At 42.3% G+C, this 25,859-nt stretch overlaps 1 protein-coding gene across 1 annotated transcript in view; it reads right to left on the bottom strand.

The window, feature by feature from the left end:
* Positions 1 to 9,588, bottom strand: part of LOC106587877 (transmembrane channel-like protein 3) — a 62,682-nt gene extending 53,094 nt beyond the window's left edge. The window contains exons 1-2 of the mRNA XM_045708975.1: positions 9,188 to 9,588; positions 1,405 to 1,551 (exon numbers count right to left, since the gene is read on the bottom strand). Coding sequence (XP_045564931.1) covers positions 1,405 to 1,551; positions 9,188 to 9,306 — 266 coding nt within the window. The 5' untranslated portion in view covers positions 9,307 to 9,588. The remainder of the gene's footprint in view (positions 1 to 1,404; positions 1,552 to 9,187) is intronic.
* Positions 9,589 to 25,859: the final 16,271 nt, after the last annotated feature.

Here is a 25,859-nt window from a genome sequence, read left to right as displayed (position 1 = left end):
ATTATAACTATTGGACCTGTTACCTTGAATATGTATTATAACTATTGGACCTGTTACCATGAATTAGTATTATAACTATTGGACCTGTTACCTTGAATATGTATTATAACTATTGGACCTGTTACCTTGAATATGTATTATAACTATTGGACCTGTTACCTTGAATATGTATTATAACTATTGGACCTGTTACCTTGAATATGTATTATAACTATTGGACCTGTTACCATGAATATGTATTATAACTATTGGACCTGTTACCATGAATATGTATTATAACTATTGGACCTGTTACCATGAATTAGTATTATAACTATTGGACCTGTTACCATGAATTAGTATTATAACTATTGGACCTGTTACCATGAATTAGTATTATAACTATTGAACCTGTTACCATGAATTTGTATTATAACTATTGGACCTGTTACCATGAATATGTATTATAACTATTGGACCTGTTACCATGAATTAGTATTATAACTATTGGACCTGTTACCATGAATTAGTATTATAACTATTGAACCTGTTACCATGAATTAGTATTATAACTATTGAACCTGTTACCATGAATTAGTATTATAACTATTATATATTTTACCATGAATTAGTTAGTAGTAATTATTGGAAATTTTTCTTGGGTAAGCCCCATTTTCTAATTCAATTAATTATTTTGTTTAATTACAACAACAATGCAATTTAAAAAGCCTACTGTTCCTCTGCGGAGGTGTATAATTTGCAATGTATGAATAGCTGGAATGTTTTTTGTCATCTCCTACTCTCTAGGCTAGAGTACTGTGGTGAAGGACAATACCATAACAGGCTTGAGTACTCCGGTGGTGGATAATACCATAACACAGGCTTGAGTACTCCGGTGGTGGACAATACCATAACACAGGCTTGAGTACTCCGGTGGTGGACAATACCATAACACAGGCTTGAGTACTCCGGTGGTGGACAATACCATAACACAGGCTTGAGTATTCCGGTGGTGGACAATACCATAACACAGGCTTGGGTACTCCGGTGGTGGACAATACCATAACACAGGCTTGAGTATTCCAGTGGTGGACAATACCATAACACAGGCTTGACAATGGTGGTGGACAATACCATAACACCAGCTTGAGTACTCCGGTGGTGGACAATACCATAACACAGGCTTGACAATGGTGGTGGACATAGCACAGTCCATTGACATTCACTACGCCATTTTTTTATGACCACTTTCATTAAGCAATACAGCAGTGTGTGGGCTTTACTGTGTGTGTATTTGTGTGTGTGCATGGTTTACTTCAGAGAGTTGAGTGTGTGTCTCATGGGCTGAGCTCGGGTGTGTATGTTGGTGATGGTGTGTACATGTGTGTCTACTCTATTCAGTATGTATGCATCTATGTGCCTTACTTGAGGGCTTTGAGCTTGCGTCTCATAGGCCAGGCTCGGGTGCGTATGTTGGCAATGATCTCCTTCTGAAACTGGATGTTCTGGAACATCTGCTCTGGGTCGTTGCTGTCTGCATGCTCATCCTCCTTGCCCTCCTCATCTGATTGGCTGCAAGGGGACAGAAGGAGAGGGGTCATCATGTTTTCTTGAGGGACAGTTGCGCTCTGCTGTGTGACTGAAGACAGACTCAAAGAAGCAGGATGTTGATAGTTCCTTTTTTCTCTGTAAAGTCAATTTCCTCACAAGCAAGGCAAATGGTAAGAGTTCATAGCATGACACACACACAAAAACATGCCCACACACACACACACACACACACACACACACACACACACACACACACACACACACACACACACACACACACACACACACACACACACACACACACACACACACACACACAAAGTAAATGTACACAGTCCCTACATTAAAATATCAACGTAATTCACACAATGTTTATTTTTCATTTGAAAATGCAGTGAACCTAAAACAAGATTGAATCACTATTTGTTTAAATCATACACATTAACTTAATTATCAAACTGAAGATACTGAATGACATGAAATTGTATTGGAGGAATGGTTGGCTAGATTATTTGACTCCTACAATATAAATATTCAGCTTAATGAAAATCTTAAAAACTCAAAGTCACAGGATGTGTATGGAAATGACTCCGTCCTCCTGAAGAAAACTCCAGTATCCTATGCTCTCCAGTCAATCATCTGGTCAATCTGTCAATTATAGAAGAGGTGTTCCCTGACGACTGGAAATCTGCTGTCATAACACCAATCTTCAAGGCTGGAGATCCAACTGATGTGGCCAATTATAGGCCCATCTGCATTCTCCCTTATCATATCCAAGGTGGTAGAGGAGGTGGTGGCCAACCAACTAACTGCCAGCCTGAACTCAGGTCACTCTCCTCTCCATCCAATGCAGTTTGGTTTCAGGACGCATCATTCAACCGAAATGGCAAACTGCTTCTTTGTCAAGGAAATAAAGTCCAAATTTGCCAAAGGTTGAGTTGTGGGAGCTGTTTTCCTGGATTTAAAGAAAGCATTCGACACAGTGAACCACAATGTGCTGCTATCCAAACTGTCAACCCACAACCTATCAGCACACGCTAACAGATGGATGGAATCCTATCTGACCAAAAGAAAACAATGCACCAAAATCAAACTTTCAACACCTGCTCACTGCTCTGTCGGGGTCCCTCACGGATCCATTTTGTGCCCACTTTAATTTAATATATACATAAATGCAGATGTATGCAGAAGACACAGTCTTCTACTGTATGTACATGCCAAGACAAAGCAACAGCCTGCTCGTAAAATTACAACAGCAATGGACAAAATAGCTGACTGGTTGGACTATTCATGTCTAACATTGAATGTAACAAAAACTGTCTGCATGTATTTTTCCATCAGGAACAGTGAGACCATCAGCCTGAGGGAATTTCATAAAAATGTAAATTGTAAAACATTTAAAAAGTGATCCTTTTTTGATAAAACTATACAAATTGAATCAGGTCACCAAATAACTATTTTGCTAAGGTCTACAGTATCCTCAACAACACTCTGTAGGGTAGCACGATGGTGTAGCCGGAGGACAGCTAGCTTCCGTCCTCCTCTGTGTACATTCATATCAATACAAAACCTAGGAGGCTCATGCTTCTCACCGCCTTCCATAGACATACACAGAAATGATGACAACTTCCGGAGGACGTCCTCCAGCCTATCAGCCTATTGCAGCATGAACTGACATGTTGTCCACCCAATCATAGAATCAGAGAATGAATCTAGCACTGAACGCATAAGATACAGTTAGCTAGCACTGCAGTGTAGAACATGTGGTGAGTAGTTGTCTCAAAGAGAGAGAAACAAACAGTTTTGAACAACTTCATTTCTTCCAAAATGAAGGAGAAGCAAGAGAGAAATAGAGAGATTGTCATTTTTTTCACTTTCACTTACTTAGTTAGCAAATGCAACTAGTTAGTTTAGCCTACTGAAACACCCTGCTCAAACAGAGGGATGCTATGTTAGATAGCTGGCAATGACTTTCCAACACAACACTAGAACTCTTCCAAGTCAAGATAAGCTTTTGGTATTACAAATGTATTGCCACCAGGCCCGCCGGTGTAACTGCTTACTGACTGTACACTAATGTTACTGCATGATTGTAGGGGGTTTACTAACGCGTTATTTCTATTAGCTAAGCTGACTATGACATTACTTTAGCTAATATGGTGATAACGATGTAGGCTGTTTGTAGAGGTTTGGCTTGGAAAGTTTTTTTCACCTGGTCACATACAGCTGATGTGATGTGCATTGAAGTCCACAAGTGAATGGAAGAGAAGGAATACAACGTGGCTGTTATGAGAGTGAACTTGGTTGACGCATGATCAGGAGTGTATTCATTCCGCCGATTCTGTTGAAAAACGTTTCTTAAATGGAAGCAAACTGAACAAAACGGGAATAAACATACCTGAATTTGTCCAATAGAAACTCTTGTTTGCAACTGTTGCACTAATAATTGCACCCTATATCAGCTAGATGCAGGCAAGAGTGTACAAGGCGGTATTGAATGTCACCGTCTGTCACCTCAAATTTGTCTCTCGACCTGTGTGCACCTACGTTGTAAACTTTCATTCATAGGCTAGGATGTAGCAACCTGTCACGTCCTGACCAGCAGAGGGCGTAATTGTGTTAGTTTTGGTCAGGATGTGGCAGGGGGTTTGTGTGTGTTTAATGTTGTGTGGGTGATTGGACTCCCAATTGAAGGCAGGTGTGTTGAGTTGCCTTTGATTGGGAGTCCTATATAGTAGTGTGTGTTTTTCTTTGGGGTTGTGGGTAGTTGTTCTTGCACTGCGTTTTGTGTGCCTGCAAGACTGTTCCTGTAGTGTGAATTGTTATTGTCCAGTGGATGCTTTACTCCTTTTTTTTAAATTAAAATATGAGTATCCAAATACCTGCTGCGCCTTGGTCCATTTTTTAAGACAGCTGTTACAGAACTACCCACCACCAAAGGACCAAGCAGCGGACGAACGAGGAGGAAGGATGGACCTGGGAGGACAAGTTAAGGGAGCTAAGGGAACCCGAGAGGCAGCCCCAATAATTTTTTTGGGGGGGCACAAGGGCTGTTTGACGGGGCGAGAAGGGAGCCCCAGGCCAGCTCCCCGCACTAGCCCTGAGGTGCGTGTCTCCAGGCTGGCACGTCCAGTACCAGCCCCACGCATCAGGCGTCTAGTGCGTCAGCCCAACCTCGCCAGTCAAGAGTCGCCAGAGCTGCCCGCCAGTCAAGAGTCACCAGAGCTGCCCGCCAGTCAAGAGTCACCAGAGCTGCCCGCCAGTCAAGAGTCGCCAGAGCTGCCCGCCAGTCAAGAGTCGCCAGAGCTGCCCGCCAGTCAAGAGTCGCCAGAGCTGCCCGCCAGTCATGAGTCGCCAGAGCTGCCCGCCAGTCATGAGCCGCCAGAGTGGCCCGACTGCCCGGAGCTGCCAGAGCGGCCCGACTGCCCGGAGCTGCCAGAGCGGCCCGACTGCCCGGAGCTGCCAGAGCGGCCCGACTGCCCGGAGCTGCCAGAGCGGCCCGACTGCCCGGGTCTGCCAGAGCGGCCCGACTGCCCGGGTCTGCCAGACCGGCCCGACTGCCCGGGTCTGCCAGAGCGGCCCGACTGCCCGGGTCTGCCAGAGCGGCCCGACTGCCCGGGTCTGCCAGATTGGCCCAACTGCCTGGGTCTGCCAGAGTGGCCCGACTGCCCGGGTCTGCCAGAGTGGCCCGACTGCCCGGATCTGCCAGGGTGCCCCGCCTGTCCTCCGGTCCGGCCAGAGTGGCCCGACTGCCCGGGTCTGCCAGAGTGGCCCGACTGCCCGGGTCTGCCAGAGTGGCCCGACTGCCCGGGTCTGCCAGAGTGGCCCGACTGCCCGGGTCTGCCAGAGTGGCCGACTGCCCGGAGCTGCCAGAGTGGCCCGACTGCCCGGAGCTGCCAGAGTGGCCCGACTGCCCGGAGCTGCCAGAGTGGCCCGACTGCCCGGAGCGGCCAGAGTGGCCCGACTGCCCGGAGCGGCCAGGGTGCCCCGCCTGTCCTCCGGCCCAGCCCGAGTGGCCCTCCTGTCCTCCGGCCCAGCCCGAGTGGCCCTCCTGTCCTCCGGCCCAGCCCGAGTGGCCCGCCTGTCCTCCGGCCCAGCCCGAGTGGCCCGCCTGCCCTCCGGCCCAGCCCGAGTGGCCCGCCTGTCCTGCACCTGAGCCACCTCCAGGATAGGTGGGTTGGGGAGGGAGGGTGTAGCATAGTGCCGTCGTTGACGGCAGCCACCCTCCCTTCCCTCCCTTATTGTTTAGGGGGATATTTTTTGTTGTTTGGGGGTTTGTTTTCTTTTCGATGCATTCCGGGGTCTGCACCTTGAGGGGGGGTAGTGTCACGTCCTGACCAGCAGAGGGCGTAATTGTGTTAGTTTTGGTCAGGATGTGGCAGGGGGTTTGTGTGTGTTTAATGTTGTGTGGGTGATTGGACTCCCAATTGAAGGCAGGTGTGTTGAGTTGCCTTTGATTGGGAGTCCTATATAGTAGTGTGTGTTTTTCTTTGGGGTTGTGGGTAGTTGTTCTTGCACTGCGTTTTGTGTGCCTGCAAGACTGTTCCTGTCGTGTGAATTGTTTTTGTCCAGTGGATGCTTTACTCCTTTTTTTGAAATTAAAATATGAGTATCCAAATACCTGCTGCGCCTTGGTCCATTTTTGAAGACAGCTGTTACACAACCTCATGATGGGCATAGGGAAAACTTGAGTATCATGTAGTAGCCTAAACCTAACGCTGTTACATTTAACTGGGTGAATGGAATATGAATGAGAGTCATCCAATATGCTGTAAGAGAAATAAGGCCACACTTATGAACAAAAGAAACGGCACTGACCACTGGTCACAACCTGGTCACAAGCTAATATCACATCAATGAAAACACTTCAAAAGCTCTATAAACAAACTCTGAAAGTGCTGGACAAAAACCCCCACCTTTCACCACCTTAATATCATTAAGAAATACAACCTACTGAGCTTTGACAGGTTCTTATGCCTCTGCTGATTAAGATCACTCATGACTTTGCCCCACCTCCTCTTTGTTGCATATTGCAAAGACAATACCAGGAGGACAAGAGGTTCAACCAGAGGAGACTGCTCAACTCAGTTTAGATCCACCAAATTTGTCCAGACAGCTTTCTCAGTCAGAGCTTCTGGATTATGGAAGCCCCTGCCAACCAGTGTGACAGAGTGCAGTACCTCTGCTAGCTTCAAGGCAAACCTGGAAAAGTGGCTAAAGGCAAATCAGCCATGTGGACATTAAAGATATTCCGACTCTTAAGATGTCAGATACTGAAGGAACAAGGGACATTTAAACTCTGTTGTAATATTATAACTATAGTGTCTATTGTTGTATGTATATACAGTACCAGTCAAAACTCATTCTAGGTTGTTTCTTTATTTTTACTATGTTCTACGTTGTAGAATAATAGTGAAGACATCAAAACTATGAAATAACACATATGGAATCATGTGGTAACCAAAAAAGTGTTAAACAAATCAAAATATATTTCATATTTTAGATTCTTCAAAGTAGCCACCCTTTGCCTTGATGACAGCTTTGCACACACTTTAGTCATTCTCTCAACCAGTTTCATGAGGAATGCTTTTCAAAGTCTTGAAGGAGTTCCCACATATGCTGAGCACTTGTTGGCAGCTTTTCCTTCACTCTGAGGTCCAACTAATCCCAAACCATCTCAATTGGTTTGAGATCAGGTGATTGTGGAGGCCAGGTCATCTGATGCAGCACTCCATCACTCTCCTTCTTGGTCAAATAGCCCTTACACAGCCTGGAGGTGTTTTTTGGGTCATTGTCCTGTTGAAAAACAAATGATAGTCCCACTACGCGCAAACCAGATGGGATGGTGTATCGCTGCAGAATGCTGTGGTAGCCATGCAGGTTAAGTGTGACTTGAATTCTAAATAAATCACTGACAGTGTCACCAGCAAAGCACCCCCACACCATCACCCCTCCTCCTCCATCCAATACACATGCAGAGATCATCTGTTCACCTACTCTGCGTCTCACAAAGACACGGCGATTTGAACCAAAAATCTCAAATTTGTACTCTACAGACCAAAGGACAGATTTCCACCGGTCTAATGTCCATTGCGTGTGTTTCTTGGCCAAAGCAAGTCTCCTCTTCTTATTGGTGTCCTTTAGTAGTGGTTTCTTTGCAGCAGTTCAACCATGAAGGCCTGATTAACACAGTCTCATCTTAACAGTTGATGTTGAGATGTGTCTGTAACTTGAACTCTGTGAAGCATTTTTTTGGGCTGCAATCTGAGGTGCAGTTAACTCTAATAAACGTATGCTCTGCATCAGAGGTAACTCTGGGTCTGCCTTCCTGTGGCAGTCCTCATAAGAGCCAGTTTCATCATAGCGCTTGATGTTTTTGCGACTGCACTTGAGGAAACAAAAAATTACAGAAATTTCCCAGATTGACTGACCTTCATGTCTTGAAGTAATGATGGACTGTCGTTTGTCTTTGCTTATTTGAGCTGTTACCAAATAGGGCTATCTTCTTTTATCAAATAGGGCTATCATCTGTATACCACCCCTACCTTGTCACAACACAACTGATTGTCTCAAATGCATTAAGAAGGAAAGAAATTCCACAAATTAACTTTTAACAAGGCACAGCTGTTAATTGTAATGCATTCCAGACTACCTCATGAAGCTGGTTGAGAGAATGTCAAGAGTGTGTAAAGCTGTAATCAAGGCAAAGGGTGGCTACTTTGAAGAATCTCAAATATAAAATATATTTTGATTTGTTTAACACTTTTCTGGTTACTACAGTACATGATTCCATATGTGTTGTTTCATAGTTTTGATGTCTTCACTATTATTACAAATGTAGAAAATAGTAAAAATAAAGAAAAACCCAGGAATGAGTAGGTGTGTCCAAACTTTTGCCTGGTACTGTATATATATTTTAATAGTGTGTTATATTGTAGCATTGTATTGTTGTTGATTGTTTTCTGCCCAGGGACTACAGATGAAAATGAGCTATCTAGCTAAATCTGGTGCAATGGTATGTTGTACATGGTCCCCGACAAATACATGAATACATCAGAAATAATGGGAGGACCAGAATGGCAACAAGCCCTTGGGCTGTATTGGGTTTTATCATCAATATTGTATTATATACGTAATGTTGTCTTCAGCTGGTGCAGCCTTCTACCTTAAATATCAAATACATTCAGTCAATCAATCACTAAACTGTTTGAGAACCTGGATGAGGATACATTTCTACTACAACAGTTGTAAATTACACTTTTGCAAGTCATAAAAAATGATGCTATGGAGTTGAGGTCAAAAACTGAGAAATAATAATGTCTTCCCCGTCTACACAATGCATATTCATTTGTCACATGGAAAGCATCATTTAATATCACCATGAATAGAATAGTACAAAATAGAATAGACTGTACACTCTTAGAAAAAAAGGGTTCCAATAGGGTTTTTCGGCTGTCCCGTAGGAGAACCCTTTTTGGTTCCAGGTAGAACCCTTTTGGTTTCCATGTAGAGCCCTCTGTGGAAAGGCTTCTAAATGGAACCCAAAAGGGTTCTACCTGGAACCAAAAAGGGATCTTCGAAGGGTTGTCCTATGGGGACAGTGGAATAATCCTTTTAGGTTCAAGATAGCACCTTTTTCTAAGATGGTAGAACTCACCCTGGCTGGTTGTCTTGATAAGATGAGTAAATCCGCCTGGAGTTCTTCCTGACACTCTTGTGTCGCTTCATGGTGGTCGAAGGTCTACTGACCACAGCAGTCTCAGACACGCCACTCATACTGACCGTAATTCAGCACTCGTGTGTGTTTCTGAGTATGGGTGTATGTATGCAAGCTTAAACTTTCAGCTCTATCCGTCCATCTGTGTGTGTGTGTGTTAGGGTCAGGCTGAGTATCTGCATGACGAGTGTCCCTGCGTGTGTGTGTTTTCCGTGGTAATTGCTTGTCCGCGTGTGTGTGCAGTTCAGTTGAAACTTTCAGAAAGCACTGACTTGACACATCCCCCTGTGCTCTCCTGAGACTCTCTGCAGACTGATTGAGGAAAAGCTGAATGAAGTCTAGGGGCTGTGTGTGTGTGTGTGTGTGTGTGTGTGTGTGTGTGTGTGTGTGTGTGTGTGTGTGTGTGTGTGTGTGTGTGTGTGTGTGTGTGTGAGCTGAGAGACGGGAGTGGCTGGGGCAACCTGCAGTCGTGGTACCTCATTGGAGCATCAGCCCTCCCTGCCTGACTCTTTCTCGGATCCAATCAGAGACATACTGATCTCTTAAAGGGCTAGGGCATGCAACACACACACCACACACACCACACACACACACCTCCCTGGCTGTCATGGGGGAGTTGTATATTTGTGGCTGACACAACTATGGTTGGTTTGTGTGTTTTTCTCCAATCAAACTCAAATAATGAATCAGTGATAATATCTTCTAACAGTAAAGCCTGTGACTCCATTCAATCAAACCCATAATGCAGTATAGGCCACTGTGAGGGGAGTTTACTTGATGTTTTCTTGACAAAAGCTATTTGCTCATCCATTTGACCCCAGTGAAATGAACACAATCTAAAACCTTTTTCAATTCACTTCATGAACTGACTGAATTGAAAAGTGAATTGAGCTAACCCTGGTAGATAGTGGATACCGATCCTAGTATATGATCATTTAAATAATATAGTGTACATTGTAATTCTTACAATTTCATTCAGTGTCTTTCCTAACGAGGTCTAAAATGAAACCCTAAGCATTAAATAAACCCCTTTGGAACCTTTTGCCAGGAACACACAGAGAATTTTAATCCGGTTCACATACAGAGGTGCTTTCATAAGCCTTGGGGTGTAGTCAAATCAGATCAAATCACACCTCTTAACACAAATACAAGGAAATGTCTCTTCTCTGAGAAGTGACACCATGGCTAGTTAACAATGATATGATAATGGACCATATGTTCAGTTGGCTCGTGGAATCGTTAGTCTATCGTAGCCCAATCGAGGGGGGACGTGTTTTTTTATGCAATTTTTAATTGAGCTCTGTGAGTGGACTCCATGGAGCACATCAGACAGGAACGATTGTCTATGCGGGAGTCGATGGAAAAGTTTTAATTTTAATTGAAAACCTGGAGACTGAATTGTCAGATCGTGGTCTTGCATGCTTAATAAGACATTTGAGGAAAAGTTCAGGGATGCGTCCCAAATGGCACTATATTCCCTACATAGTGCACTACTTTTGACAAGGTACTAGAAGGCTCTGGTCAAAAGTAGTGCACTAGCAAATAGGGTGCATTTGGGACATAATCCAGGCAGTAGTGATGTTATGAAAACATTTAGTTTTAGTTTAAAGATATTTCCAGTTATTTTAGTAAGGTATTGAAGGCTGAATTAAGACAGAGTTTGTGAAAAACCCTGGGCCGACTTCTTTAAATCTATGCTTTAATATGTAATAACAAAAGTGATGTTTTATTATGTACTGGCACTGACTACCCAGGCCTGCAAGCAAAAATGGTTGCAATGACTGTAACGCCCTTTGCAGCTCCATGGGTTTTACACTGGTTATAAAATGATTATCATAAATTATTTTTTTACTTATTTTTGGTGACAGGAAAACAACATCTTTACCTGGTTATCTGACCAGAAAACCATCTTAAAACCAGAAAATGACGTCAATATGATATCCCATGCCAAATAGGGTGGTGTGAATTGGGGTTATGCTATGTATAGACTGCAATCTCTCCAGAAAACAGACAGGCCACACTAGGTCATCTTGCTTTGTAGATTTACTATCTCTTTAAGGTGGCTGGGCTGAATAGGAGAGATGTGCATGCTTGTATCTCGTATTCAGACAGACTAGCTATCAAAGAATAGCACCATCATTATCTACAGTAATTATGCAGTACTGCCTCACTGGGTTCCTCCACTGTACTGTCTCTCCAACTACACATTCTTACAACGAACACACACACCCAAGTAATTCAAGCATCAATGGCTATTGTGACTAGTACAATAGAGCTGTCGGCTATGCTTCAGTGCTTTGAACACAAGTTTCGATAGTTCACGAGACATTAATTTGATGAAAGGTTAATTAGAAGTTTGTGGGAGCGTATATAAAGGCTTTATCAACATTATCTCACTGTGCCAGTCTTTGGAGACATAGGTTCCGGCTGTAGGGGCTTCTATGTTCCTTCCATAATAGGACACCATCACACAAAGTTTTTAAAGAGTTTTACCTCTGGAGTCTACTTTGAGTTTCAGGATGACTTTGGGATGATATTTGATTATGAGTCGTGGATGAAATCGTGTTAAATACCATAAACCTCTAGTCCTCTACAAAACAGCACTGTGATTTATTTCACGCCAAATGACCAAGATCAAAATGGCAGTAATCTAAAAGACCTTGGGGCAGTTTCCCGGACCCAGATTAAACCTAGTCCTGGATTAAAAAGGAGAATCTCCATTGAAGGTGCTTTCTGATTCAGGACTAGGTTTAATCTGTGTCCGGGAAACGGCCCCTCAACGGTCATTACAGATTTCAGATATAGACAATCCTCGCCCATAAAATATCAATACTAAAGCTCTGTTTAATGGGATGAGCGTAGGAACGGATTATAGAAAGCATTGTTCATCTGTGGTGCCAGTGATGTCCTTTATAAAAGGCCTATTTTGGTGTAATACATAAGCAATAGTGTTGGAACATCAACACATTCACATTACAGAAGCCTCGGTATTGAACCTCCTATTCTATTTCACAGATTTCAAATGTTCTATATATTCTGTCACCAAAGATGCCACTGTGCTGCTTTTATGATATCCAATTCACAAGAAAATACATTTATGGAGCCAATTATTTTCCTCAGCCTGATGTAATGTCCCTGGATTACAATGATAAAACAAAATGGATAGATGTAACAAGATTGATCTGTGGGGAAAAAAGCCAAGATCTATTACACACACACACACACACACACACACACACACACACACACACACACACACACACACACACACACACACACACACACACACACACACACACACACACACACACACACACACACACACACACACTTTAGCCTGAATTAAGATGTGTGTGACTGGTTTCTGATAACGATGGGAAAAGAGGGACATTTATTTTTTATATGGCTTTAACACATCATTTAGGGTTAGGGTATAAGGTTATAGGTTAGTATAAGTGTTCTACTGTACACTATAGGCATGGTATAGGGTATAGCCTACCTTAGAGCATAACTGGATTGATTGGGCTACTAAAGTGTGTCCTGTATTATAGGGTATAGGGTTAGTGTAGAAGGTAGAGGGTGTAGGGCCCTCGAACTCAACTCTGGACCTCGAAGCCAGTTCCACTGCGTTTTTTTAGACCTGGGTCAGTGCAATAATAATAATAATAATCAGGTAGAACAGAAAACCAGCAGGCTTCAGACCTCGTAGTTAGTTTATAGCCTACCTTAGAGCAAAACAACTTGTTTTGAAGTTCTCTGATCTCAAAGTGAACAAAAAGTAAATCTCCCTTCAGCGGACCACAGCCCCTTGAAATAAAATAGGCCTAACATTATCTGTCGCAAATGACCCCCTATTCCTTTTATAGTGCACTACTTTTAATCAGAGCCCTATGTGCCCTGGTCAAAATTACTGCACTATAAAGGGAAAAGGGTGCCATGTGGGATGCAAGCCATGAAACCCAAAGCTCCAAATGATCTACAGCCTATAAGGGTTTTCCCATTGAGAGTATAATTACAGGGATAACCTCTAACTCTGACCAAGGTCAGACATGTTAGTCTTCAGCCTCCATTACCGCCAGTTCGTCTAGAGAGCTGCGGCACAAAGCAAAATGTAATCTCCGCCGAGAGATCGCTTTGCTGAGTCGGGACTTGGTCCAGCTCTATAACTCTGTGAGACAATCAAGCAGGGAGAAATTGAATCATGAAGTTGTAATGATAAAGGAAGCAGCAGCGGTAGCCCCTCTGCTGAATGATAGTGTCCCCTTCTGTAAATCCAATACCAGGTTTTATCTACTTTGTAATGAAGCTGATTCGCAATTAAAGGACCCTGGAGACAGAGTGACGTGGAAGGGATGGCGTTGTGAGGTATGTAGAGAACACACTCCGAGAGAGGAGTATGTCTGGACCTAGGCCTGCTGTGTTAGGTTATATTGAGAAAAGGTTGCAGATTGGTTGTCTAAGTAGTCAGTTGAGCATCTCGGACTAATGCTCTTCTTTTTTATTTTATTTTTTACCCGTTTTTATTCATTTTTAGGCCTAATGTTCAATATTACATTAGGTCGAATAGGCTTGGCAACAGGGGGCTCAGACTGATTAGAGGTGGCTTGGCTACAGGAGATTCAGACTGATTAGAGGTGGCTAGGCTACAGGAGGCTCAGACTGATTAGAGGTGGCTAGGCTACATGAAATAGGCAAGGATACACTTGAGATATGAAAATAACATCATTCAGGTTTTAGACTAGTCCCTGTCTACAGTGTTTTCCTAGTCAGGCAGTTCTTTCCTCTCTATTTTAATGACATCGGAAAAACCTTAGTCATGACTTCTTCTCACCGGAATTTCCCGCCAATAGTGCTAAATCTGCCGGCGCGTGATTCACAGTGCGGGAAAGTGATGCCTGAGCGCATGTTTCACTGGAACATCTATGCAACGGAGATGAGGCTGAAAGGTAATGAAGATTTTAATCTCCTACGCCAGCAGAAACATCTACAGGGCCGATACGTTCTCTCTCCTCTGCATGAATAGCCTTGATAGAACAAACCATTTTGCAACTGCACTTCTTGTTTTGAATGACATGCTGAATCCCTGTAGCCTTTGAACAATCAATTGTTAATGAATATGAGACATCCACAGGCCTGATCCACAATAAATTATATGCTGATAAAATAAATCTGTGGTTATTTATAATAGTGCATAAAACTTTGACTCTGCCACTGATGATTGTGCCAACGGAGAAGGGCGACATCTTACGAGTTCCAACCCAACTGTGCTACATAGTTGTCATATCTGTCGGAAGGAGCGGACCAAGGCGCAGCGTGTAGAGTGCTCATCTTCTTTTTATTAAAGTGAACACTTAAACAAAAATAACAAAATGACACACAACAGGTAAGGTAACATTGACTATACGAAAAACAACCACCCACAAACCCAAAGGAAAAAACAGGCTGCCTAAGTATGGCTTCCAATCAGAGACAACGAAAGACATCTGCCTCTGATTGGAAACCACACTCGGCCACACATAGAAAATGAACATAGAAAATGAAAACTAGAACAAATCCCATAGAACCCAAAAAAAAAAACACACACAAAACAACCCCCCCCTGCTACGCCCTGACCATACCACAATGACAAATGACACCTTTTACTTTTACTGGATGTGACAATAGTGAGTGAGTGTGTTTATCTTAACTTTTTTTCATACGGAAAGTTTGTACTATTATTACATAAACTGAGTGTACAAAACATTAGGAACACCTTAATATTGAGTTGCACCCCCTTATCCCCTCAGAACAGCCTCAATTCGTTGGGCATGGACTCTACAAGATGTCGAAAGCGTTCCACAGGGATGCTGGCCCATGTTGACTCCAATGTTGTGTCAAGTTGGCTGGATGTCCTTTGGGTGGTGGACCAATCTTGATACACACAGGAAACTGATAAAGCCAATGCAACGGACAGTTTTACAAATGGTGGGCCTACAACATGGATGGGCATTCAGAAAATTCCATTGTGGCCGACATGGTAGGCTACACCTCAGTAAGCATGTGCCAACGTCTTTTGGACGTCTTGTTTTGGTCCGGTCCAGACCCAACATCTCTTTTTGGTGTTTTCCAAAACGGTAGGCTAAACACAAAGATAGGCATTCATAACATTAAATTTCAGGCAACACTGTAGGCTAGACCTCAGTAAGTACGGACCGACGCCGATGCCTTTTGGATGTCTTTTGGATGTCTTTTGGGTCCAGTCCAGACCGGCCTTGACTTGTACATCCTCGGACATTGGATTTTGGTCCGGTCCGTACAAAACCTGAACCAATCATAGACGTCTACGTCTCCTTGATTTGGCCCAAACACAGACGTCTATAAATTACGCCTTTTCAACTTTCATTCAGAACCGAAAATGAACTTGATTTCAACGCCTGGAAAAGACGTGTTTTCAACGTCCTGGAAAATATGTATTTTAAATGTACGGAAAATACTTATTTTCACCCTTCATTCAGAACCTAAATTTAACCTAACTTCAACGTTTGGAAAATATTTATTTTACATGTCTTTTCAACGTAATTTTGCTTATTGGGACTATTCTAGTTTTGCAGTGGCAGCATTTTTTGGTCTTTCCTAGGGCAGCAGAAGGGCAAGGACCGGGCCTGCTTGTAAACAAGGACAGTTTTTTTCTGATCAATTTGATGTTATTTTAATGGGCAGCAAAATATGCTATTCTTTCAAAAACAAGGACATTTCTAAATGACCCCAAACTTTTGAACGGTAGTGTACCTAGAAAGACTCACAGCTGTATAAACGCTGAAAAAGGTGATTCTAATTGACTCAGGGGTGTGAATGCTTAAATAAATTAGATATTTCTGTATATAATTTTCAATACATTTGTAAAAAATTATAAAAACATGTTTCACTTTGTCTTTATGGGGTATTGTGTGTAGATGGGTGAGAATAAAAAAAACTGTTTCAGCCTAGCTCAGTGCTTTCTGTGATTGTGGGGCAAGCCAGCAGAAAATACGGAGGGTTGCGCCGTGATTGGCTCAGTGTTCTGACACTCATGGGGACACTACGTCACCGCCAAGTCTAAGGCTAGACCTAGACAATTCTAGACCCTTGGGTGCTGCCATAGAGTTACATTAGAAGTGCCCATCCAAGAAGGCTCAAGGTCATTGGCCACAGATAAAATGATGTCAAATCACGTTATATCTACAGTAGCTTTGATTGGACTGATCATGTCAACATCATACTTTCAAAATCTTAGCTAGCAGTCATCATGAATCAAGTCGACAATCTACTGGCAAATACTTTTTAATCCTTTTCATATGAAGAGAAATAATGAAGAGAAATTATAGATAAAACGTATCGGTGCTCATCCGCCATTGGACATAAACATTACACAACAAGTTGGAAATCGCAAATTCAACAATGAGTGGTTTGGAAGGAATCAGTGGCTAACTGCAAGCATTGCAAATCAAACCTTAGCCTGCTATTCAGTAGAGTGGCTGTGGCTGTGTTGTCCCAAGTCTAAGATTAAGGGTCTATTTTCGTAGTTTCAAATGATAAACATTCAACATTGACCATGCTGTCAATGAAGCATGATTTGTGCCCTGCTCAAAACAACTGTCAACTCAGACCTGCAAAATCTGACTTTAGTGAGTTCAAGACAACTCGGAACACTTGAAAAACGAGCTCTGACTGGGAAAATACGTTTTGAACTTTGATCCAACTCGGAATTGTAAACTGGGAACTCTAGCTTCTTTCTAGAGCTACGACCTGAAGATCACTGACATCATCATGATTCAACCTTTTTTTTTGTTGATTTCCCAGTTGTCTTGAAATCACCATAAATCCAGAGAATGCCAGACTTTGATGACAAAGTTTGAAGACAATATTTTCAGACGAAGGCCTGCCGCACCACCATCCTGTTCAAGTGAGCACAGCACAACAAGGTGAGTCCAACAATTTATTGTATGCTGCTGCATAAATTATGTAATATGCCAGGGGATATGTATACTGTAGCTAAGAAAGTAATACTAAGTGTATGTTGTGTAGTAAGCTGTTAGCAGCCCATGTGCCTCACCCTAATAATTTGGTGGTGCACATGTAGCCTCAATAACCTGTTTTTGAGAAATGTAATCATCAAATATTGTAAGAGCTTTCATTGTCTGCTTAGATGCCCCCTTTATTTATCATAACAACGGCCCATGTTCTGAATTCTGTCGCTGTACATTTCAAAGTGCTGAACAAATAGTTATATTGACGACGTCCATCCTGGCTCGCTCTCATCAATGTCTTAATGCTATTACGGATTGCCTCTTATCCGCTTGTCGTACCCTTATGCCATAGTTTGTACATCTCAATTGTCAGTAGAAACCACATTTGTTTAAGCAAGGCAGGCATATCAGTTATGTTTCTTTTTAAAGCAGTAAATGAGGCTGAATGAACTGTTTCGCTGCCAGACAAGGCTCCGCTGATAGCCAGGTGTAACAGTGGTATAGTGCAATTAATGTATTGTTTAGTGTTGTGTTGTGGCTTAGCTGGCATGCATCCCACATTTGCCCCAACAACATTTACATGCTAAAATCACCACTGCTGAAGGCACTTTACATATCTACCACAAATACCTCGTACCTCTGCAAAGATCTGGTACTAGTACTATAGCTCCACTCTTGTGTATTTTATTCAATTCCTCGTTACTATTGTATTATTTTTAAACCCTGCATCGTTGGGAAGGGCTCATCAGTCAGCATTTCACGGTAAAGTCTACACCAGTTCTATTCGGTGCATGTGACAAATAAATGTGATTTTGATTCGATGAGGCTTGTCTGTTTCATCAGATGGAGTCAAGATTGAAATGTCTTTATTGGCCTATGTTAAACCATATCAGATAAACAAACTAGAACAGCTGAATTTTCTGAAGAAAATGGGTGTGCTTGGTTTTTATCTAAGTGGAAGAAGTGTAATTTGTTAGATATAAGCAGGGGCGGAAATCCCGGGGGGGACCCCCCCACCCTGGGAAAAATATGATTTGTCCCCCCCAATATATCACTGAAACATAACTATGTAATTTAAATAATATTAATAATACGCAATGAAAGCAATTGTGCTGATTATAGACACTTAATAGCGCGTTTTTAAGTTTCAAAAGATTGCAACCCCCCCACCCTTTGCCTCACAATGGTTTGAGCCACTGCCAGTTCCTTAGCTTGCTAGGTAACAGAGAGGTCGTATCTACTGTCTGAAAGGCACTCAATGAACGTAACTGACGTGAGGTTAATCCAGTCAATCGCGCACACACACTAGCTGAATATGCAGAGCTAGCGCGCAAATATTAACTATTCAGCTAGCTAGTACCTATTCCATTTATGTGGCGTCGTCAAAGATGGAATCAGCATGCAGATGATGTAAGTTAGTGCTTCAAAGTCCCTGTGATAAGGTTAGCGATAAACTGAAATCCAAACTGAACAGAACTACACTCTCTTCTACCATTGTCTTATATATATTTAATGGTCTCGTTGCAAAAGCTAAATTGTCGCAAGTGAACTTTTATTAATTTATTTTATTTCACCTTTATTTAACCCGGGTAGCAAAAATTATAGCAAACACCACTGAAACTGAATTGGTGCTCGCTAGCTTTGCAAATTCAGCTATTGTTGGAAGCCAGCCAATATGAAACAAACTATTAAAATTACAAAAGGTTGCAGCATATGTTGTGTAAATGGTGAACTCATACAGCTGTCAACTCTTGTCATTTTAATCCGTTTCACATTTGCTAGCTACCTTTTAGATCGAAGCCCTAATAGAATGATTGAAGATGATAGAAGCCCATCTCCTACTGTAAATAACCTACACACTGTGTGTGTAGCCAGCCAGCCAGCCAGGTAGAAAAATGGCAGAAAAATAAAAGACGGACATCAGAGTATTTTTCAAAACACCAAAACGCATAGTAAGAACCCTAGTAGCCTAATATCTCAAAGACTAGTTGATAAAATGTTCATAAGAAAGAAATGAAATTCTAATGGAAATGTTTCACAATGATGTCATTAGGCAGAGCAGGCAACAGATGGCACACAGACAGCAGAGTTGGGGACAGATATGCAGGGACAGACTGGCAGAGGTAAGTTTGTTGAGTCTTTGTTTGGCAACATTATGAAAGGTTCTCAATTTTTTTTACTTGTAAAATAGGAACATAATTGGAAAATGCCATGGATACCCCCACTCTCAACTTAAACTGGTGACTGAACTAAGATTTGTTAAAGGCAATGGTATTGCTGTTGTGATTAGTTGTGTAGTTTTGGGTACTGGTAGTTAGGAGTACGGCAAACACCTTATTTCTTTTGTTCCTCAATATACATTTACCATATTACAATGTAGGCTATGTGTTACAGCACTACTTTTGGTGTCCCCCTCAGGAATTGCTCTTGAGAAAATTTCATGTAATTGTCCCCTCCAAAGTTGATATCAGATTTTCGCCAATGGATATAAGAGGGAAGGAGGCAAATTCTATGAAAAAACATAGTAGTATTGGGAATAAAACTACTCATGCTTAAATCAATTAAATTCCCTCAGTTGGACCCTGAAACAAATGGCACGTGAAAGAACTAGGCCTACAACTAACTATACCAAAAAATACGCCATACAGCAACCACAATGTTATGGTAATTAGCATAAGATTTACTTTAAAAGCCTTAACTATCAAGGGAAACATTTCAAACGATTATTTTAAACACAAGCGTAATTTACAAAAAGTACAATTTATATCTCCCCCTTAATGCATGCCTCAATTTGAATAAACTTGCAGCTGCCGAATGAGCCATATTATCGTTTAATTGAGCAAATGTTTTTGTGAAAACACCACTAGGTCATAAAAGCTAATAAATAAAATGCCTTGGTGATAATTCTGCTATGCCTATGGCTGTCTACGAACGGCACGAATCAATGAAGCATTAAAACTAAACATTACAGCGGCTGTCAGACTATAGCGGCTGTCATTACTACTGGTATCCCATTTAATCTGCTCTGGTAATGGTGCCCTAGCTCAGCAAATCGAGTCTAAACTAATATTACAGACAGCTCACCAGAGCCCTGTTCTATGAATCTGGTTTGAGGAGTTAGCGAAGTAACTTTGGTCAACTCTGAGTTCAAATCGGGATAACTGGTGACACGAAAGTGGCTCACCTTTTAGCCAGGTACATTTCTACGGCAACGAATCGTTCAGAACTAATTTAGGACGAACTCAATTTATACCGAATGAAGCGTCTGAGTCGCGAGTTGAGGAACGATTCATCAGATTCTCTCTCGCAAAAATGGTGTCATCATCCCCTTCATTTGAGAAAGACGAGTGATTAAATATTTGATTAATCTAATGTTTTTTTTGTGTTAAAATATAGTAATAATGAAATACCTATCACATTACATGTTTAGTAATGACAGAATGCCTATAAAACTTAACGCAAAGTAAAACATTAATTACGTCATTAACGATACATAATATAAAGAATAGACCAGTCAGTGACACCAAAGGCTGCTGAATTTACAAGATAAACTTTTATTTCATTTCGATTTCGCCACAAATGTAGCCTGAGTTGGAACGTGAAGCTAACTGAAGCTGTTTAGCTTTAGAATTACTCAGGGTTTTCTATCTTGCATCCTAGTATAGCCCTCTGGAAGCTGTACACGGCCAGTGGCTGGATACGTAAACAGCCTGATGGCACCTCCTAGTGGATTGATATACATTTGCAGTTTGTGAACCTTCCCAGTCGTCAGCGGTAACAGTGCACTGAGAGGCATGAAAACGAAATGCATTCATTCATCATTGGCCGTTTTTTAAAACTCAAGTCAAATGAACGATTTTCACACGAGTAGCATATGCACAAAAACCTGCACATTGTTTTGTCGGACATCATCTCTGTTTGGCATCAGTCGTCAACAGATCCCTTTTATTAAACCATTGGCACATTCTTTCATTTCCAGACACAAAATCCATGTCTGCAGCCTCACCCTTCAAAACAGGATGATATTATGGATGGCCTCTTTTTAGCCCGTTATGTATACTGAACAAAAATACAAACGCAACATGTAAAGTGTTGATCCTAGAAAGGTTCCATATGAACAGAAAGATTATTTCTCTCAGATTTTGTGCACAAATGTGTTTACATCCCTGTTTGTGAGCATTTCTCCTTTGCCAAGATAATCCTTCCACTTGACAGGTGTGGCTGTCAAGTGAAGCTGATTAAACTGCATGATCATTACACAGGTGCACCTTGTGCTGGGGACAATAAAATGTGTCACACAAGTTTTGAGGAAGTCTGCAATTTCTGTACCATAAGCCGCCTCCAATGTCATTGGAGTTTGGCAGTACATCCAACCGGCCTCACAAGGGCAGACCATGTGTAACCACGCTAGCCTAGAATCTCCATATCCGGCTTCTTCACCTGCAGGATCTGAGACCAGCCATCCGGACAGCTGATGAAACTGAGGAGTATTTCTGTCTGTAATAAAGCCCTTTTGTGGGGAAAAACTAATTCTGATTGACTGGGCAGGGGCGCAGCCATGGGTGGGCCTGGGAAGGCATAGGCACACCCACTGGGGAGCCAGGCCCAACCAGAATAGATTAGGGCCTAATTTATTTATTTAAATTGACTGATTTCTTTATATGAATTGTAACTAAGTAAAATCGTTGAAATTGTTGCATGTTGCGTTTATAATTTTGTTCAATATTTTGTTCAGTATAGTAAGATGCATAGGGTGCATGCTGTATATGTCCTTGATGGGTCATAATATAGTGGACTAGTAAAGATGCAGGTACAGTAATGAACATTCCCCTTCAGTTTCAATCAGCATGATGCATCTGCAGGCTCTCCTTCTCTCGCTCTCTCGCTCTCTCGCTCTCACTCTCTCTCTCCCCTCTCTCCCCCCCTCTCTCCCTCTCTCTCCCCCACCCCCTTCCCCAGAGAGGCTCACTAGCGGTATGGTAAACACAGTATTCTAATTGGTTCTACCCCCAGGTGGTCAGGCTCTGTAGCAGCAACAGCTTGGAGAAATGAAGACAAATTGGATGTGAGAGACTTAACCAAACAGAGGAGAAACAGACTTCTTCTCAAGAGGCTGGTCAGAGTTCAGACAGCTCCCTTATCTTTAGATTTTCTGTTCTTTTGAGACAGACGTGTGGACCAAAGGACATCCCAGTCCGCTGTCATTGAAAAAAGAAAACCAAAGATAGAAAAACTAAAATGCTTTCAATCTTTAATGATACTAGCCTACAGTACATCATTTTCTAAACGCTATTGCAATAGCCAACAGTTCAGTAGTATACATTTTGTTGATTGTTTACATATGTTTGTTTTATGGACAGTGACAGTTGAAAGGTAGAGAGGGAGACAGATAGGTCCAGTGGCGATTTTAGCATGTAAATCTTGGTGGGGCAAAAAACTATATTTTGTTATGCCCACAAACTGTTAGTGCCTACATAAAGCTGTCCCAACATCTTACCACTGTTACACCTGGCTATCAGCGGAGCCTTGTCTGGCAGCGAAACAGTTCATTCAGCCTCATTTACTGCCTTTAAAATAACATGCAAAACAGGCAACCCAAAAAGGTGGGGCTGCCCTGAATGACGGTTTGCCATTGGATAAGCCTACAGTAGGTGGGATTCGTGGCCCCGTAGGCAGAGCTACCACTAGACCAAACTTCAAGTAATTCACTGTTTTAACATGAGAACGAACCACCCTTCATTTGATCACAGTGTGCCTTTAACAATCAAATAAATTAAATCAATTGGTATCAGACAGTAGCCGACATGTCAATCAATCAGCACTAGATGGCAGAAGCGAGCCTTGTCTCTATCTTGTTCTGTATATTGGAGTGACTCACTACGTCCCAAATGTCATCCAATGGCCTGTGTTGTGCACTACTTTTGACCAAGCTCTGGCGAAAGGAGTGAACTACATAGGAGATAGGGTGCCATTTGGGACGCATAAAGATCTGATGGATATGAATCAAATTTCAAACAAATGTATTTATAAAGCCCTTATTACATCAGCCAATGTCACAAAGTGCTGTACAGAAACCAGGCCTAAAACCCCAAACAGTAAGCAATGCAGATGTAGAAGCACGGTGACTAGGAAAAACTCCCTAGAAAGGCCAGAACCTAGGAAGAAACCTAGAGAGGAACCAGGCTCTGAAGGGTGGCCAATCCTTTTCTGGCAGTGCCGGGTGTAGATTATAACAGAACATGGCCAAGATGTTCAAACATTCATAGATGACCAGCAGGGTCAGATAATAATAATCACAGTGGTTGTAGAGGGTGCAACAGGTCAGCACCTCAGGAGTAAATGTCAGTTGGCTTTTCATAGCCGATCATTCAGAGTTAGAGACAGCAGGTGCGGCAGAGAGAGAGTCCAAAACAGCAGGTCCGGGACAAGGTAGCACGTCCAGTGAACAGGTCAGGGTTCAATAGCCGCAAGCAGAACAGTTGAAACTGGAGCAGCAGTACGACCAGGTGGACTGGGGACAGCAAGGAGTCATCAAGCATGGTCCTAGGGCTCAGGTCCTCTGAGAAAAGAGAGGGAGAAAGAGAGAGAGAAAAAAGAGAGAAAGAATTAGAGGGAGCATACAGTGCTTATCCCTACTACATGCTCACACAGCTAATTAAAGGCATTCTGTTGCTGCATGCTGTTTGTTTACAGTGGATTGATAATGACCTTTTAAGCTTTCTGCCAATATCAGTTAAGTCTATGTCCTGGGAAATGTTCTTGTTACTTACAACCTCATGCTAATTGCATTAGCCTACATTAGCTCAACTGTCCCATGGGGGACCCACTGATCCTGAAAAAGTTGAGCTCTTTATGAAGCCTACTACTATAAATTGGGTGGCAGCTTCAAACAGACTGCATTTGCTGCTGCTGTTGTAGTCGAGACCGTGAGCCAGCACAGACATGAAAGGCTCACCCTATTGGTGAACTTTGCTAAAGTCGCAACTAGAGCAGGTTATTTTAGAGCATTCTGCAGAGAGAAAGAGAGAGGTGATGTTACTGATTTTTCCAGTTGGGTTGGTTTGAGACCTCTGTGTTAATTTTTAGGTCCACCAGCTCAAGTTCTGCGCTCGTGTGTGGAGCTGATACATGCTCTAACTCTCCTCTCCTCCCCTCTGCTCCCCTCTCCTCTCCTCCCCTCTGCTCCACTCTCCTCTCCTCTCCTGCCAGTCAGCAGAAACCCCAAAACACAGAAACCAAAACTGGTTTCCCCTCCTCCTCAATGTCCCTCCTGCAGATGCATTGTGCAGTCAGTCATCATACAAACTATTCTCTTTATTTCTGTCTCAGGGATCAAACGGTACAACAGACGCTGAAAACACATGGCTGGAGTGTCACACAAATTAGCTGGTGTTATTTCTCACTCTCTCCAACTCTCTTCCTCTTGTTGTCTCTCTCCTCTTTTTCTCTTATGATGCTTATTAGTCTCTTTCTCTCTCTGCCTCTCTCTCTCTCTCTCTCTCGCTCGCTCTCTCTCTACATTGGGGAATCAGATCATGTTGTGGGAGATGTTAGGGACAGAAGACAAGAACATAGGAATGTGTTTCTACATCTGCATTGCTTTCTGTTTGGGGTTTTAGGCTGGGTTTCTGTAGAAGCACCTTGTGACATCTGCTGATGTAAAAACAGGCTTTATAAATACATTTGATTGATTGATAGGAATGTGAGCAGTAGACTCATGCTGATTAAGTTGCTGTAAGTGTCACGATTGTGTGTAGGAACGGACCAAGGCACAGCGTGAATATCGTTCCACATATTTTATTATGATGTGAAACTAATGCAAGACATACAATAAACAAAACAACAAACCGTGACGATAGAGGTGCAACATGCACTAACTCAAAATACTCTCCCACAAACAAAGGTGGGAAAAACAACTACTTAATAAATATGATCCCCAATTAGAGACAACGATGACCAGCTGCCTCTAATTGGGGATCATTCAAAAACCCCAACATAGAAAAACAGAAACTAGAACCAAACAACATAGAAAAATAAAACTAGAATAAACCCCCCCAGTCACGCCCTGACCTACTCTACCATAGAAAATAAGAGCTCTCTATGGTCAGGATGTGACAGTAAGTGTGCGTGCCAGCAACCAAAGCCTTCTGTTCAAACATTAGGGATTAAAGTAAATCCCTGAGCCCAAACGTATCATGCCCTAGCAGAAGGTTTATCTTTTTAGAGGAGTGTCTTAGCAAATTAGGCCCACGGGTAAAGTATCAACTGTCTTTTGACAGATTGGTTAATCGTGTTAATCATGCCTAAAAGAAAACGGTGAATATTATCCATTTTTTGCAGAATTGTTTTGTTTTTTGCAGAGAATGCAATTTTGGAGGAAAGCTCAGATGAAAGAGAATGATCTTCTTTGAACATATTTTTTGTTGTTGAAAGAAACACAGGAGCGTTTTTAGCTGATGTAGCAGCTCTGTTCCTCTCTTACTCCTCTATGTCCCATATAAACACCTTTCATTGGATACAATATTTACTACATTTCTGAACAGGAAAGCTTTGACTCCAACCTCAAGGGGAGACTTTGTTTTTAGTGGAGATGAATTGTTATCTCATGACTGCTACAGTATTCCCTA

This window comes from Salmo salar, chromosome ssa26 (genome assembly GCF_905237065.1).
Source record: "Salmo salar chromosome ssa26, Ssal_v3.1, whole genome shotgun sequence".
Lineage (NCBI taxonomy): Eukaryota > Metazoa > Chordata > Actinopteri > Salmoniformes > Salmonidae > Salmo > Salmo salar.
The sequence above is the reverse complement of the archived record's forward strand: the minus strand, read 5'-3'. Positions and strand labels throughout refer to the sequence as shown.